Source organism: Aquarana catesbeiana, linkage group LG03 (assembly GCF_042186555.1).
Source record: "Aquarana catesbeiana isolate 2022-GZ linkage group LG03, ASM4218655v1, whole genome shotgun sequence".
Taxonomy (NCBI): Eukaryota; Metazoa; Chordata; class Amphibia; order Anura; family Ranidae; genus Aquarana; species Aquarana catesbeiana.
In genome coordinates, this window is record NC_133326.1 from 155,248,317 (window position 1) to 155,267,504 (window position 19,188).

Consider the following 19,188-nt stretch of genomic DNA (forward strand, 5'->3'; position numbering starts at 1 on the left):
ATTTGGTGTTTACAAGTTCAAATCATTTTATTTGCTAGGAAACCCCCCCCCCCCAACATATTTTTTCTCAGACACCCTAGAGAATAAAATGGCAGTCGTTCCAATACTTTGTGACACTGTATTTGCGCAGAGCTCTCCACAAGCGCAATTTTTGGGGAAAAAATACTTTTTTTGAATTAAAAATAAGACAACGGTAAAGTTAGCCCAATTTTTTTATATTGTGAACGATAATGTTAAGCTGTGTAAATTGATACCCAACATGTCGCGCTTCAAAATTGCACCCGCTCATGGAATGACGATAAACTTTGACCTTTAAAAATCTTCATAGGTGACGTTTAACCTCCCTGGCGGTTTTCCCGAGTGTGGCTCGGGGTTAAAATTCAGTACCATTAGCGGTAACCCCGAGCCACACTCGGGATCGCATTGCAGGATCCTGGGGCGGCGTTACTTACATTGTCCCCGGGATCCTGCGATGTCCCCTACAGTGTCCGAGGGCTCCGTCCTCCTCCGAAGCCTCTCCGTGCCAGGCTCCGTTCCCTGCGAGCGGCGCGACGCACGGGGGCGGAGCCTGGCGGCAAATTCAAAAAACTGTCAAAATCATAACACATACAGTACTGTAATCTTACAGATTACAGTACTGTATGAAATGATTTCACATCCCTTTTGTCCCCAGTGCTCTGGCCCATGCCCTGCATGCAGTTTTACATGATATACACTGTTTTTTCTGCCTGGAAACTGGAGATTGTCCATAGCAACCAAAAAGTGTCCCTTTACGTCAAAAGTGGCTTTAGACCAGCTAGAAAACAGCGATCGTAAATTAGAACACTTGCAGAATTGAGCGATAGTGAATTGTGGGGAAATTTATTTTATTACTATTTTTTAAAAAATTTTTTAATTATTTATTTTTATTTATTATATTATAATTTATGTTTTTGTGTTTCAAACTTTATCATACCCGGGATATCTACTAGACTCTGGTTTGGACAGATTTAAGTGTGTTATTGTTAAGATTTACAGACCTACAATATAAAATGCCAAATTTCCATGCAAAATAATTGTACCGCTTTCAGCACCTAAAATCCGAAATAATCATACCGCCAGGGAGGTTAAAAATTTCTACAGGTTAGCAGTTTTGAGTTCAGAGGAGGTCTAGTGCTAGAATTATTGCTCTAACGATCGCGGCGATACTTCGCATGTAGTTAGAACGTCGCTTCTGCGTGCGAGCTCGGCGGGACGGGGTGCTTTAAATTTTTTAATTTATTTTACTTTTTTATTTTTTATTTTTACACTGTCTTTTTAAAAAAAAAATGGTTTGGGTCACTTTTATTCCTATTACAAGGAATGTAAACATCCCTTATAATAGGAAAAAAAGCATGACAGGACCTCTTAAATGTGAGATTTATTCCACACAACTATGAGCGGTGGTTGTGGGGGTCTGCCAGCGGGGGGTTTATCAGAATATGGAAGCCCCCTTTACCAAGGGACCCCCAGATTTTGCCCCCCATGTGAATGAGTAGGGATACATTGTACCCCCATTCATTCGCCAAAAAGTGTCAAAAAATAAATAAAAACACAAACAGTTTTTGACAAGTCTTTTTTTTTTTTATTGTGTTTTTTAAATAACGTCCCCCAAAGTAAATCCAGTATCGATCATGATGAAAGCTGCCGCATGCTTAGGTCGATGATGACACAAGGGGTGGGGCCACACAGTGACATCAATGGGTGCCCCATCCCTTACTTTTTTTAGCGATGGGAGGCGGCGGACCTGTCAGACAGCAGGAGCCAATGTCAGTTGTTTTTTTTTTTTTGGAGGGCAGCGCCGTTCAGCATGATTGGTGCTGGATTTACTTTGGGGGGACATTGTCAAAAACTGTCTGTTTTTTTTTATTTTTGACACTTTTTTTTTTGTTGGTGAATGAGTAGGGGTACAATGTACCCCTACTCATTTACATAGGGGGGGACAGGTTCTGAGGGCCCCTTTGTAAACCCTGTCTGCAGACCCCCACAAGCACCACCCAGGTTTGTGGGGAGGAAGCCTTTGTCCCCATCAACACCCCCATGTTGAGGGTATGGTTCGGTATGGTATAACACAGGAGAGGAGGGAGGCAAATAGAAAAAACAGCCAAAATTGTATTCAAAACTGACGTGCGATTCAGAAGCATTCCCACACAGGTCAATGAGCTTGTAATTTGCACCGGAATTACACTGAGGCTCATAAGATGTACAGGACTCTTTTTCAATTCTTTCTGCGGATGCACCCCAGAAGGTGTTGGTTTCAGTATTGGAGCATTTGTACAAGTGCTTGTAATGCTTAGTATTGGCACTGATACCGGTATCCGTATCTGTGTAGCGCTAGTATAAATGATTTTGTCTTTTTATTTTATTATCTTTTAGGAGCAATGTTATTTAGGGCCTTATAAGGGATACTTATCTATTACAATTTATTTAGGGCCATATTACAGTGTGCTATTTCATTCAGGGGTTTTACTTTTTTTTTTTTTTTTTTTTTTTGTAGCTCAATTTTGAAAACCAACAACCACTTGGTGGCAGAACCACCTTTTTTTCCCAATTTGTTAGATATAAATAGCTTTTGTATTGTTTGTTATTAATTCCTTCAATTTTATTAATCCTAATTTAAAAGAATTCTAAACTAGAATTTAGAATTAAGTGCCTATTTATAAAACTAGGAGAGAATATAAGAACACAATGAGTGTCAAGGAGTGGTCATGGCAGTGAAGTTCGTTGCTTCATTATCTCATATAAATAATTATGATACCTGATTGGTCACTGAGAACAACAGTTTTTTTTGTGTTTTAAATGTTTATTTGTAAAATGACTATACAATGGGTTTGAAAATCTGGTAAACCTTCAGATTGTTAAAATAAAACTCTAAACAATGATTGTCTCCATCTAAAAAATTCCCGTATTGCAGTAGATATTCTTTTTACCCGTATATGTCATTAGTTTTGCAGGTAAAACTTGCGTTTTAGACACATGAACCTCCAGAAGTCTGTAATTCCATCATCTCTTCTGCAGCAGCTATTTTCAGCCACCAATAGAAGAGAGAGACGGGTTAATGATTTATGCCATTAAAAACTTCATCACTCCTCTTCTTTTTAGTTTCCTTTAGTGCTGGATGCTGTATGAGGAGAATTATGTGAATCTCCTTCCAGTCTGTAGGTCACTGTGTGTGAAATTCTGGGTAATTAGCAAATCTCCCTTGCAAAAAAAACTTCTTCAATCAGGATTCAGAGACGAGTACGAAATAAGTGCTGAAAGTGCTCTTATTCTTTAGTGCACAGAAAGGCTGGTAATAGAGGATTTGTTTGTTTTTTTTTTTTTGATCAAATGATGGAAAAAAATAAATGAACAGATTCCCAATCCACACAAGCAGGATAGATGAAGAATCCTTCCTGCTGTGCTAATGTGTTCTGTATTCTGAAGCCTCCACTGTCATAATACACTGATCAATGCTGCAGCTGATTGGCTGCAGCCACTGATCAATTGAAAGATTTTTCTCTAGTCCCATTCAACATAAATCTATTGTTTAACTTCTGTCGAGCCGGAACTGCCATAGATAGATTTCTATCCAAAATTTCTATCCATCAATGGCTGAATGGTGTTGTCTCTCTTGCTTTTCTCCTGTTTGCCTTTGGTTTGCTCTTATTAAATTGACTTTGTCAAATGGGATGTTGGAAAATTTTAATTCCATCAAATCGCCTGCAGCACTGATCAGTGTATTCTGGCAAGAGTCCCTGCTGTCAGAGTACAATAGCACAGCATGGAGGTTTCCTCCATCCACATCAGTTGTGTGCATGGGGGAATCTGTTTTATTAAAATTTTTTTGTGTGCCCTGTTTTCACATTACAACACTACATTAATTTGGACTGTGTTGCATAAAAATGCAGACATGGTTCATTTTTTACGTAGCAAAACTCACCACACCACAGCATGTTGCGATGAGTTGTGGTAGATAGGGTTAATTGAAGTGGTGTTGTTTGACACTTTAGGAAAAAAACAAAGCATAACACGGCTCTTATGCCGCGTACTCACGGCCCGACTTCCCGATAGAAAAAGTTCGATGGGAGCTTTTGGTCGGACATTCCGACCGTGTGTATGCCCCATTGGACTTTTTCTGTCGGCATTTCCGATGGACTCAGATATAGAAGATGTTCTAAATCTTTCTGTCAGAAATTCCGACGGAGTTTAGACCATTGGCAAGTCCGCTCGTGTGTATGCGGCATAACACAGTGGACACCAGCCTGAATGTGTTTTAGTATGTGGGTTGGTATGAACAAGTCCTAAAGTAGGGCTTTTATTCCTGATATTTTTTATGTAGTTAATAGCTGTGCTCAGTGCTGGTTTTATATGAATCTGGTATTTGTAATACCAAAAACAAAAAAAACAAAAAAAGTAACCACTTGTTATCAATCTCCTTACCTTAGCAGCACACTGATCTTAAAGGTATAAAAAGAGCTGGCTGCCGTGAAGTGTTTAAATCTCTCTGTAACACACACACACAAAACTCAGGCAGCAGCGTGGTTCAATTGTACGAAGAAATTTTGTTAGATGGGCAAAGCCGGCATTTTTAATGTATGATTTATTGTGTTCTTTTTCAGTAAAACGCTGGAGGGAGCCAAAAGATAGGAGGCGCCCCTGGCGAATTTGGTGAGTATATTAATTTGTCCTTTTTTTGTAAACTGTATACTGGCTAACTGATTGAAAGTGCCTATTGATCTCTATCTCTAGTTCCTCTAAGCCAGCCTTTTTCAACCAGGGTGCCTTCTAGGTTCTTCAGGGGCGCCTTTGCAAAATGCCTAAAGATTGCCCTAATTTGCCCCCAAAATGTTATACAAGCCCCCCACCCCCCATGCTTCTCTATGTCAGCATTGTATCATCCTAGATGTGTGGGCTGAGATAAAATAAATGCCGGAATACTAGTCAGTACCAGTGTGCAAAAGTGTATTTGCTTTCAAAGAATAAATCGCCTCGAATGTTGTGTGTCCTATATGTATGGATGCTGTTGGAATGCATAAAATGATTAGTTTATTTTTTTTTTTTTTAGATTTTAGAATGGGATGCAGAATTTTAAAGGGTGCCTTGACTAGAAAAAAGTTGAGTAACCCTGCTCTAAGCACATAGTGTGCATTGCTTTTACCAGTTGCTATTGATTTTTCCAGCAGTCTCTGTTAAAGAGGTTACCCCATGAATTCAGAATATTTATTAGTCAGGCCTGTCATCGTGAGATTTGCGAAGTTGGTTTTGCTTGGGGACTATTAAAGGCTTGAAGGCCTATTGTTTCCAGGGAGTCCCTGTGGAGTTTTTTCCTTGGGGTAACTCTGGGATCCTTATGAAAGGAATTCTTTTGCTGCCCGCTGAGTTATATGGTGGTGAACTGGCCAGCTGAGAAGAAAGCACTGTGGTCCACAGCCAACTTGACCTTTATGTTCTAAAGTCAAGCATGCACGAACCTTGGCTATGGAAAACTTCCCGCGGCCTCAAATGTATATTTGTTGTCTGTTGGTGTTTGCTGTGTTACCATGGCTGGTGCAAGGATTTTTGACATCCTAGGCGAAACCTCATTTTTCTGCCCCCCCATGGCTCCACCCCCTTTGCCCTGCCCTTGTAACACATGTGACCTACCTGACCATTACACTGACCTATCTGACACATACACTTACCTACCTGACCAGGGCCGGTGCCAGCCTATTTTGCACCCTAGGCAAGACCAGCTAATTGGGGGAGGGGGGCTAAGAGAGGGGGACTGAGAGGGGGGTTAAGAGAGGCTAGGGCTTATAGAGAGGGGGTTTAGAAAAGGAGGGCTGAGAGGGGGGAGAGGGAGGGGGGTTGAGAGAGAGAGGCTGAGTGAGAAGGGTTGAGGGAGGGTGGGCTAGGAGAAGGGAGGGGGCCTGAGAGAGAGGAGAGGGGAGGGGGCCTGAGAGAGAGGGTGGGGGATGAGAGACCCCTAGCCCTGTTCCTGCAGTCTCTCCTCAGTCTGTCTGCAGATCTGCAGGCCAGGTCTGTGTATGATGACAGACGGTACCTTTCATACCATGATGCCAGTCTCCTGCATCTATCCGTCCAATTCCAGTGGCTCCTGCAGCAGCCTGCATCTCCCGACCTTCCTCTGTGACAACTCTGGAAGCGCGGGATACGCTGCACCCGCTGCTTCCTGCCTCCTGAGGGGCAGGGTCAGGGGGGCAAGGTCAAGGAGGAAGCGGTGCCACAATGGAGCTCTTCTCCCGAGTCAGGCTCTTGCTGATCACTGCCGTGTAGTGATGGATGCCCGGCCACCACAGACATTTCTGGTGCTAGACAGCTGGGTAAAGAACGAGGCGCATTGACAAGCTCAAGGCGCCCTCTAATCCCAGCAGAGAGTAGGTAAGCCAGCAGCCGTGGCTGCGCTCTAGGCTGCCTAGTTTGCCTAGTGGTAGCGTGGTCCCTGTGTGTTACATCTCACAAGCTGTATGCTTGTGAGATGCAAATGTGTTGCTGCTCTCTCTGTGCTTTTACAACCCAGAGATCTGCACCTGAAGCTTGCAAAAATATTTCAGTGTTGTCATGTTACTTCACCCTCCTCCCCATAAATTTGTGTTTGGATTATAAACTTTTCAAATGTTGTCGAAATGAGTGGTGCCCATTCTGCTGGGCTCATTACATGCTATGTATTCACCATGATATAGGATGAGGCCCTGTAAGGAGGGTTTTTTTCTCTGAGAAAAGGTGCAGGAACTCACCCCCCCCTCCCCTAGGCCACACCTGTCTCTGCCCCCTACCCACCCCTAGAACCGCCCCATGTCTCCATCCCTCATAGCACTTTAGAGAACAGGTATACTTTCGGGGCTATACAAGTAATTTGTATAAAATGCGTTAATAAAAAGCAATGTAGTAAAATGCACAAGACATTAGAAATACCCAGCTCTTACCAAAGTAAACACAGAGGCACTTGCAGATTATTTCAACTGGTCTATATCCAGCAGAGAGATGCCCTCATATCACTCAAGAGACAGCCCCATAACCAGCAAACAACCAGCCCCATGGCCAGCGCAGAGGCGGGCCCCATACCATATCCAGCATAGAGATGCTCACAGACCCTCATTCAAGCATCATTAGCAAAGCCCCATCCTACATGAATACTCTACCAAGAAAGGCTGCACAGTTTCTCTGCAGTCAGGCTACACGTGTTGCGAGATTGGGCTCTCTCTCGTCACACAGATCCAAGAGAGGCTGTGCCGAAAGGAACATTCAATCTGCAGAGAGAGGCGGAGTGGGGATGATATCACTCCGCCCTCCATTGTATCAGGCATGCTGCAGCCGGAACTATGTACGATCACCGGCTTATGCAGTCCCCATTCATGCCTGCTTCAATGTCTGTGTCTGTCATAGGTGGCGGAATGGCGTTCCCCCAGAAAAAAGCCCTGCCTGTAAGTAGTACATTGTTACTAGTAACTCAGTAGGTGCATACAAAAGCACATATGCATTCTATATGAAAGTGTGTCATACTGTCAATGCCCCCTCCCCATCCCCCACCTGTTGAGCAACATTGTTCTCAGTTCAGATTCTCATCTGCCCAGGGGATCCAGCATTGTCCTGCTGTGATCCACTGATCATGGTCTTCCTTGATCAACAAGAGTCAGTTGCCTCATTTGAGTTCAGGTGGCAGGCCTCCAATGGCACAGTCAAGCTCTGCCCATTGTCTTTATGTCCCTGTTCCTGCAGCCCCCTGGGATATATTATAGGGAAATCCCAGGAGGTTGTGGGGCCAGGGACACGTCCTTTTCACCTAAGGAAGAATGGTGGTGGGGACTAAACCCAATCCCTTTTTAATGTGTAAAGCCGGTTTATACAATATACAAACTGATTAAAAAATATCTGTACCATCTTCTTTAGAGTTGCCAAAACTGAGGACAAAGCGGAACACTTGTTTCTACTGATAACAATTCAGGCAACCCATTGCACTACATAGTTGGTAGATCTAAAGAAGGTTATACAATCAGATTGTATAGTGTAGGGTTAGCCTAACCTCCACTTGAAACAATGTCCACTCAACATTAAGATTTGTAAGAAGATATTCAAAGTGTGTAATATGTAGTGATGTAGCACCTTTCCAAATTTTGTGCAAAAATATCCCTTTAGTACTAAGGTACACTTCATGAACAGGGAAGAGCTCAGGCAGGTTAAAACACAAATCCAAACCCACTTAACCTATCCAACCGGGAAAATAAAATGAGACTTTTCTCAAGAGTAGGGATGAGCTCAAGGAATGTTTGGATACAATTATCATCCCGCCTGAGCTATCCCACCAAGAAACTGCCAAAGCGGACAACCAATCATAGGCTGCAGAAGCATTCCCCGCCCTGCAGGTGCACATATACTTGCCCTTTACATACGTGTGGCTGCGAGGTGGGCAATGCCTCCACCACCTATGATTGGCTGTCCGCTTTGGCAGCTTCTTGGCAGGATAGCCTGGGTGGGTTGGAATATTGTGTCCATACATGCCTGAGTTTATTCCTACTCTTGAACAAAGCCTCGCTTTTTTTTTAATGACTGCTCTGGTATAAAAAGGGTAATCACGCTTGTAGTGTCTCCAGATCTAATCCCTTTTCATGTATTACTTCCATTTTTTGGTAAGAGCATACAAGTATGGCTGACGTTTAAAAAACAGTTTACATCTTCTAAATAAATGCAAAGTGTTCTCTGATTGGACAAGGTAGAGATTATGTCACTGCTCCACCTTGTCCTATCAGAACACTTTGTATTCATTGAGAAAATACAAAGTGTTCTGTAAATGACACTTTTGCAGAGCGAGACACCTCCTGGGTTCACTAAGCAGCAGGGCAGCCAGTCAGCACAGGACCTAGAAGCTAGCAGCAATCACTTTCATAGCAGAGCCTGCTACAATGATTTTCAGCTTCCACAGGGATCCAACAGGTATTGCACACACATACTTGCCCGTGTCCCCATTGGAAAACTTCTTTCAGTGCCAGCAAAGTAACATTTTTGACCACAGATGCAATTAAAGTGATGCAATTAAAGTATATGTGAACCCCTACCTGGTATAACCCATTCAGCTTAAGATAGAAATGCAAAGCAAAATTATATGTAAATTTATAAATGCTTTTTTTTTTTGTTTAGTGAACGCATGACTTATGTTCTCAGCTACATAAGGGGCTTGGATTGGTGGGGCTGGAGACTGCTGGGGGAGCATGGCAGCAGGAGGCAGACATACAGCAGTACATTGTCCTTCCCAGTGAAGAAAAGTGTAGGGGGGCTGTGTCAGCACAAGTCTAACCATTGGAGTACAGGCAAGCTGTGCTCCCAAACAGGGGCGGACTGACAACTCATGGGGCCCCCGGGCAATAGGAGATCCTGGGGCCCCCTGTCCCCGCTCATGTGTTCCCACCCACATTCAATGCCACACCCACACAAATCCCCACCTACATTTTGCACTGCCCACACTACATGCGCTCGTCACAGAATTACATTAAAGAAAGTGCAACAATGGTACCTTTCCAAAATTAAAGTGATTGTAAAGGCTCTTTGTTATTTAAAAAAAAAAACAAAAAACAAAAAAAAAAAAAAACATATCATACTTGCCTCCACTGTGCAGCTCGTTTTGCACAGAATGGCCCCGAACCTCGACATCTGGGGGTGGCTCTCGCGGCTCCTCCCCACATCAGATAACTCCCTAGGAGAAGCGCTCTCCCGGGGTGGGGTTACCTTGCAGGTGGGCTCCCGTGTCCAGCATTTGCGTCTATAGACACGTTTACATACATGTGCTCATCCTACATAAAGCTTTTCATATAGAGCATGTGTGGGGATCATGGGGGTGCTTTACATTTTTTTAAAATTATTTTTATTAACTTTATATCATTTTCACTGATCACCAATGTAAGGAACATTCTTCTCACTGATCACCAATATAAGGAGCATTCTTCTCACTGACCACCAATGTAAGGAACATTCTTCTCACTGATCACCAATGTAAGGAGCATTCTTCCCACTGATCACCAATGTAAGGAGCATTCTTCCCACTGACCACCAATGTAAGGAGCATTCTTCCCACTGATCACCAATGTAAGGAGCATTCTTCCCACTGACCACCAATGTAAGGAGCATTCTTCCCACTGACCACCAATGTATAGAAACATTCTTCTCACTGACCACCAATGTAAGGAACATTCTTCTCACTGACATCCAATGTAAGGAACGTTCTTCCCACTGACCACCAATGTAAGGAACATTCTTCCCACTGACCACCAATGTAAGGAACATTCTTCTCACTGACCACCAATGTAAGGAACATTCTTCCCACTGACCACCAATGTAAGGAACATTCTTCCCACTGACCAACAATGTAAGGAACATTCTTCCCACTGACCAACAATGTAAGGAACATTCTTCCCACTGATCACCAATGTAAGGAGCATTCTTCCCACTGACCACCAATGTAAGGAGCATTCTTCCCACTGACCACCAATGTATAGAAACATTCTTCTCACAGACCACCAATGTAAGGAACATTCTTCTCACTGATCACCAATGTAAGGAACGTTCTTCCCACTGACCACCAATGTAAGGAACATTCTTCCCACTGACCACCAATGTAAGGAGCATTCTTCCCACTGACCACCAATGTATAGAAACATTCTTCTCACTGACCACCAATGTAAGGAACATTCTTCTCACTGACATCCAATGTAAGGAACGTTCTTCCCACTGACCACCAATGTAAGGAACATTCTTCCCACTGACCACCAATGTAAGGAACATTCTTCTCACTGACCACCAATGTAAGGAACATTCTTCCCACTGACCACCAATGTAAGGAACATTCTTCCCACTGACCAACAATGTAAGGAACATTCTTCCCACTGACCACCAATGTAAGGAGCATTCTTCCCACTGATCACCAATGTAAGGAGCATTCTTCCCACTGACCACCAATGTAAGGAGCATTCTTCCCACTGACCACCAATGTATAGAAACATTCTTCTCACAGACCACCAATGTAAGGAACATTCTTCTCACTGATCACCAATGTAAGGAACGTTCTTCCCACTGACCACCAATGTAAGGAACATTCTTCCCACTGACCACCAATGTAAGGAACATTCTTCTCACTGACCACCAATGTAAGGAACATTCTTCCCACTGACCACCAATGTAAGGAACATTCTTCCCACTGACCAACAATGTAAGGAACATTCTTCCCACTGACCACCAATGTAAGGAGCATTCTTCCCACTGATCACCAATGTAAGGAGCATTCTTCCCACTGATCACCAATGTAAGGAGCATTCTTCCCACTGACCACCAATGTAAGGAGCATTCTTCCCACTGACCACCAATGTATAGAAACATTCTTCTCACTGACCACCAATGTATAGAAACATTCTTCCCACTGACCACCAATGTAAGGAACATTCTTCCCACTGACCACCAATGTAAGGAGCATTCTTCCCACTGACCACCAATGTATAGAAACATTCTTCTCACTGACCACCAATGTAAGGAACATTCTTCTCACTGACATCCAATGTAAGGAACGTTCTTCCCACTGACCACCAATGTAAGGAACATTCTTCCCACTGACCACCAATGTAAGGAACATTCTTCTCACTGACCACCAAAGTAAGGAACATTCTTCCCACTGACCACCAATGTAAGGAACATTCTTCCCACTGACCAACAATGTAAGGAACATTCTTCCCACTGACCACCAATGTAAGGAGCATTCTTCCCACTGATCACCAATGTAAGGAGCATTCTTCCCACTGACCACCAATGTAAGGAGCATTCTTCCCACTGACCACCAATGTATAGAAACATTCTTCTCACAGACCACCAATGTAAGGAACATTCTTCTCACTGATCACCAATGTAAGGAACGTTCTTCCCACTGACCACCAATGTAAGGAACATTCTTCCCACTGACCACCAATGTAAGGAACATTCTTCTCACTGACCACCAATGTAAGGAACATTCTTCCCACTGACCACCAATGTAAGGAACATTCTTCCCACTGACCAACAATGTAAGGAACATTCTTCCCACTGACCAACAATGTAAGGAACATTCTTCCCACTGACCAACAATGTAAGGAACATTCTTCCCACTGACCACCAATGTAAGGAACATTCTTCTCACTGACCACCAATGTATAGAAACATTCTTCTCACTGACATCCAATGTAAGGAACATTCTTCCCACTGATCACCAATGGAAGGAACAATCTTCCCAATATTTATTTAATCCATATTGAGCACTATATTTGATTGGCTGCTTCTGCTTGGCACACACGCACAATCACAATCACGCACATGATGATGAAGTCATCATCATGTGCGATTGTGCGTGTTTGCCAGGCCTAAGCAGAAGAAAACAGCCAATCAAATATAGTGCTCAATATGGATTCAATAAATATGCATAGCCATAGATATCATAAATGACTACAGGAGATAACCAGAGACTGCGAATGCGACAACAGGAGATAACCAGAGACTGCGAATGCAACTACAGGAAATAACCAGACTACGAATGCGACTACAGGAGATAACCAGACTGGGGATGCGACTACAGGAAATAACCAGAGACTGCGAATGCGACTACAGGAAATAACCAGAGACTGGGGATGCAACTACAGGAAATAACCAGAGACTGCGAATGCAACTACAGGAAATAACCAGACTGCGAATGCGACTACAGGAATTAACCAGACTGCGAATGCGACTACAGGAGATGACCAGAGACTGGGGATGCGACTACAGGAGATGACCAGAGACTGGGGATGCGACTACAGGAGATAACCAGACTGCGAATGCGACTACAGAAAATAACCAGACTGCGAATGTGACTACAGAAAATAACCAGACTGCGAATGCGACTACAGGAAATAACCAGAGGCTGCGAATGCGACTACAGGAAATAACCAGACTGCGAATGCGACTACAGGAAATAACCAGAGACTGCGAATGCGACTACAGGAGATGACCAGAGACTGGGGATGCGACTACAGGAAATAACCAGAGACTGCGAATGCGACTACAGGAGATGACCAGAGACTGCGAATGCAACTACAGGAAATAACCAGAGACTGCGAATGCAACTACAGGAAATAACCAGACTGCGAATGCGACTACAGGAGATAACCAGAGACTGGGGATGCGACTACAGGAGATGACCAGAGACTGCGAATGCAACTACAGGAAATAACCAGACTACGAATGCGACTACAGGAGATAACCAGACTGGGGATGCGACTACAGGAAATAATCAGACTGCGAATGCAACTACAGGAAATAACCAGACTATGAATGCGACTACAGGAAATAACCAGAGACTGGGGATGCAACTACAGGAAATAACCAGAGACTGCGAATGCAACTACAGGAAATAACCAGACTGCGAATGCGACTACAGGAAATAACCAGACTGCAAATGCGACTACAGGAAATAACCAGACTGCGAATGCGACTACAGGAAATAACCAGAGACTGGGGATGCGACTACAGGAAATAACCAGAGACTGGGGATGCGACTACAGGAAATAACCAGAGACTGCGAATGCGACTACAGGAAATAACCAGACTGCGAATGCGACTACAGGAGATAACCAGAGACTGGGGATGTGACTACAGGAGATAACCAGAGACTGGGGATGCGACTACAGGAGATGACCAGACTGCGAATGCGACTACAGGAAATAACCAGAGACTGGGGATGGGACTACAGGAGATGACCAGAGACTGCGAATGCAACTACAGGAAATAACCAGACTGCAAATGCGACTACAGGAAATAACCAGACTGCGAATGTGACTACAGGAAGTAACCAGAGGCTGCGAATGCGACTACAGGAAATAACCAGACTGGGGATGCAACTACAGGAAATAACCAGATTGCGAATGCAACTACAGGAAGTAACCAGAGACTGCGAATGCGACTACATTAAATAACCAGAGACTGCGAATGCAACTACAGGAAATAACCAGAGACTGCGAATGCGACTACAGGAGATAACCATAGACTGCGAATGCGACTACAGGAAATGACCAGACTGCGAATGCGATTACAGGAAATGACCAGACTGCAAATGCGACTACAGGAGATAACCAGAGACTGCGAATGCGACAACAGGAGATAACCAGACTGGGGATGCGACTACAGGAGATGACCAGGTAGCCGGTTTTAAAATTCAAACTTTCAGCAATGCACAGCTATACAGGGGGATAAACAACATTTCCAGGGATGCTTTAGCAAAAAAAAAAGGGGTCTACAGGTCGGGTATCTACGGTAGGCAGAAGGACCTACCTGACCAGTCGGGCTCACCTCCCGCTCTCAGAGATCCGGGGGCGGGGCTTTCGTCGGTAGGGGGCAGGGCTTTCGTCGGTAGGGGGCGGGGCTTTCGTCGGTAGGGGGCGGGGATTTTTGTGGTCCAGAGCGGAGCTCTCAGAAGTGCAGGAGAGACGCTCTATACAGACTCAGACTACATGAGGAGGGGCGGGGCAGGGCAGGGTCAGAGCGTCAGTGGAGCTCCCTGCCCCGCCCCTCCCTGCTGACAGAGCCTCTCTCATCCTAAGCCGAGGTCTGCTCTGGCAGCGGGCTGGCCGCGGCGACCGGGAGGACGGGGTTTTCGTGCGGTGCGGCGGGCGGCTTTTTTCCGCTGCTGACTGAGCAGCTCATGGGGCCCCTCCTGACGTCGGGCCCTCGGTCGGCGACCGAGTGACCGAATGGTCAGTCCGCCCCTGCTCCCAAATAAAGACAGAGCAAGAAGACAAGCAGCGCCATCTAAGTGTAGTAAATCATTAAACATGATTTATTCAGAAAGTAAGCAACTCACATTTAAAAAAGCTTATGAACTGCATATCGACAAACACTTTTAAATGTGAGTTGCTTACTTTCTGAATACATTGTTTTTAATGATTGAGTACAATTAGATGGTGCTGCTTGTCCTCATGCTTTGATCCACATAGTTGCTTGTTACTACGTCAACTGGCAGCCATCCACTTATTATATTTGGACTAATATATGGACTTTACTCTTTTCCTTGGACTTTTTACATGGTTTGTGCTGGTTTCCCTCTCCCTCCTCGCCGTTTTGTGCTCCCAAATAGAATGCAAAGAAGAAAACTGACCACACTGGGGTGGACGTGATCAGTCTGAAAATAGGAAAGCAGGAGGACTGGCAGAATTACCAGCTATTTCATACAAAGGAAGCAATGTGAAGAGAACAGGATACTTTTTATACATGATACAACAGACACATATCAGAGATATGAAATGTTGCTGTAACATACCCTTTAAAAACCTAATGCCGCGTACACACGGTCGGACTTTACGGCAGACTTTGCCCGGCGGACTTTTCGACGTACTTTAAGACGGACTTTCTGAATGAACGGACTTGCCTACACACAGTCCACCAAAGTCTGTCGAATTCGTACATGATGACGTACGACCGGACTAAAACAAGGAAGTTCATAGCCAGTAACCAATAGCTGCCCTAGCGTGGCTCTTTGTCCGTCGAACTAGCATACAGACGAGCGGACTTTTCGACCGGACTTGATTTCGACGGATTAATTTAAAACATGTTTCAAATCTAAGTCCGTCCAACTTTTGAGACAACAAAGTCCGCTGGAGCCCACACCCGATCGAATTGTCTGACGAAATCCAGTCCGCCGGGCAAAGTCTGCCGTAAAGTCCGCTCATGTGTACGCGGCATAAGAGTTGCTAACCTACCCCACAGTTTTGGCTTTAGATACACAGTACTTCAAGCAACAAATTAGTTCCAGTTTGGCTTTGGTTAATGAAGGCTCTGCTCGCACTGTGCAGGTGTGACCGAGCGCACATGTAAAGCAACCTATCCATTTCAATTGGCTGCCCGACAGGTGAGAAATGCGTCCCTGACCCCTTTGCAAAATCAACTTGCACCGAACTGCATTAGCAGATGTATGGGAGTACCATTAAGAATCAAGGGTGCATCCGCTAAAGAGTAGCACGTTTCTGTGTATGTCGGGAGAACGTGTGATTTTGCACTCATTCCTGACATGCACAGACTGTGAATGTAATGCTCTGGAGCCACAAATTGGTGTTTGTGACACTGAATTTGTTGCATGGAATCAGGTGTTAGGTGTCAGTTGTCTGTCTGGAGTAAACAGAAGGGACACCTTGTTAGACCACACAAGAACGTGTAGTGTTCTGTACTAACTTTCAAAAAACATCAGCAGCATATGCATAATAATACACAACCTAAAAATAACTGTCCATTGCCCATCATCTTGTACTCCGGGAATCCCGAAAGGAAGTGCAGTGTCTTTGGTTTTTAGTAAATATAACCATTCGATAAAATACGAAATAAATCAAAGCCTAAAAGCACTAGTTCTTATGTAATGTAGTACATTGAAAATAGCCCTGTCTTGATGTATAGAACTCAAGTGAGGGGGGCTTGGGATGCCCGGATCTATGGAAGTACTTCTTGGCATCCCGCCTTATCCAATTGGCGCAGTGGCATACCTCCCTCGCCTCTATACCATGGCTACAATTTGAGCAGATCTTGGTGGCTCCTTATTACCTCCCAGGTCTTCTATGGTCCCGCTCTATATCTCCAAAAGATGTCACCCCACTGAATAATATAGTAGGCCAATCACTTTATCTATGGTCCCTCTACTCTAAGAAGTTTAAGCCCCTTCTATCTTCCTTTTTAGGAGAACCTTCATTCCCTCCGGCCTTTTCTTCTACATTGTCATTCCTTAGCTGGACCGCAAAGGGTTTGGTGAACCTTGAATCTTTGTTGCAGGATGCCTCCTTTTTGTTCTTACGCTCACCTGCAGCAAACCTACGCTATGGGTCGATCCGAGTTTCACCAATACTTGCAAATACGACACTTCTACTCGGCACTTATCGCGGGTGGAGTTGAATTGTCAAAGACTCCATTTGAATTTCTATGTGGAGAGGCTTCGAGAGATAAGGGGACCATATCTACTCTTTATAGATACCTTAATGACTTCAACTCCCCTCAAAAATCTAAGGCAATGGAGGCATGGGAGGTTGTGATGGCCCAAGAGTTCCCTGCTGAGGACTGGCAGGACATGATAGATAATATGCACAAATGTACACGATCTATATCCATCAAAGAGACAGTACTCAAACTTCACACTAGGTGGTATTACACTCCTTTTTTTTTTTTTTTTTTTTTTTCTTAAATAATCTTTATTAACAATTCTTAGTTTTACATACAACATATTAAAACATCCGCAAGTTCATGTAGACATACTCTGCTAGAAAAGAGGCCGTGTATCCCTCAGCCGTTCCACCCTCACTCCCACTACATCTGCATATCTTATCCAACAGATAGTTTCATATGGTACAATAGGGCGACAGGTAACTATTTTCCCCCATACCCTCCCGCCTTCCCCTTGCTCTCGTCCCGCCCTGAGCCAGAACCTCCTTTTATTCCTGACACCCTACGCTTACTAACCAGGGGTTCCACATCTTTTTAAATTTTTTAAGGTTCCCTCTTCTGATATATAGGGCTCTCTCCTTCCATATTACGTCATTTATTGTTTTAACCCACTCATCAACTGCCGGGGGGAGGGGTGATTGCCATCTCTGCATAATAAGCTTCCGAGCCTGGTATAGGCATCTCAAAACCACTATCTTAACCGCTGCCTCCTCCAGGCTCCATACCCTATATCCAAGAATGCAGAGTCTGACATCTGTCTCTAAAGAGATCCCCCACTTATCTCCAATAGAGCCCACAACCCCCAACCAGTACCGTACTAGTTTAGGGCACCTCCATACCATGTGTATCAGGTCACCCTCCTCCCCACACCTGGGGCATTTGGCATTGGGACTTACACCAAAACGGAATAGTTTCTTTGGGGTGTAGTATGCTCTGTATAGCAACATTAGTTGAGAGAGTGTCTGTGCAGGTGAAACTGAAACCTCCTGCCCCACCTTCAAAATTTCCCTCCATTGTGTATCAGTTAACTTTCCCACATCCTTCTCCCACCCCTCCCTGCAGCCGAGGTGCTCTGATCTAACGACAGCTTCCTTGCATAGTTGCGTATATATTCCGGAAATAAAACCCTTCATCTTCCCGGGTCTGATCACTCTCTGTAGCAGTACAGCATCTGTCCAAACTGGGGGACCTACCCTAAATTGTACCTCCAGAGCTGCTCTCATTTGTAAATGCCTAAAAAATGTTTGTTTTGGCATACTATATTCTTTTTGAAGGTCCTCAAAAGTTTTCAATACGTTCCCTCTGTACAGTTGGGATAGTCTATTTATACCCCACCTCGCCCATTCCTTAAATTCCTCCATAGCCACGATCTCCTGTAGGTTTCTGTTATGCCAGAGGGGAGCAAATTCTGTAAACCCGAAATATCCCATTAAGGTCTTTGTTGCTTTCCAAACTTTTGTTATTAACTTGGTTGTGGGACTGCTACCAGGTAGTGAGTCTGCCTCCAGTGCCTCCGCTACGATTTTATGCGGTGTCTCCAGAGTTAGCAAACCACTATCAGCGCATCCACCCCCTACATGCTGCAACTGTGCCGCCAAGAAGTAGCACCTCGGATGCGGGAGAGCTATTCCTCCTTCTTTAACTGGCAGCTGTAGGTTCTGGAGGCTAATCCTGGCCTTCCCCCTCCTCCATAACAGTTCCCTGAAAAGTGAATCGATCTTTTTAAACCACTTTTTATTCACCCACACCGGTGAATTGTGTAGCAAATACAGCAATTGAGGCAACCAGACCATCTTAATTAAGTTGCCCCTTCCTGCTGCAGACAGGGGCAGCCGGCTCCAGATATCAATTTTACGCTCAAATTTACCCAGTAATGGAACTAGGTTATCTACAATGAACTGATTGGGATCTTTTGACATATTTATGCCCAAATAACGAATCGTTGAAACTACTTTTAGGTGTGGAATTCCCGACAAGTCCTGACCAATGGGTGTATCTAATGGCAATAGTGCAGACTTCCTCCAGTTCACCACCAGTCCCGACACATTGCCAAACTTCTCCATTATATCCATTACCTGCCTAAGAGAGCCTCCCATATCTCCAAGAAACAGTAAGACGTCGTCGGCATACAGGGCAATCCTCTCCTCTCCTATTCTTCTTACGAACCCCTCAATTTTTGAGCTGGACCTAATATGAATTGCTAGTGGCTCCATGGCAAGGGCAAAAAGC

The 19,188-nt window shown here is 44.4% G+C and overlaps 1 protein-coding gene across 1 annotated transcript in view; it reads left to right on the forward strand.

Annotated features, from left to right (window-relative positions):
* The window catches only part of LOC141131780 (store-operated calcium entry regulator STIMATE-like), a 154,681-nt gene that overhangs the window by 58,563 nt on the left and 76,930 nt on the right, over nt 1-19,188 (forward strand). The window contains exon 2 of the mRNA XM_073619437.1: nt 4,620-4,668. Within this exon, the coding sequence (XP_073475538.1) occupies nt 4,620-4,668 (49 nt within the window). The remainder of the gene's footprint in view (nt 1-4,619; nt 4,669-19,188) is intronic.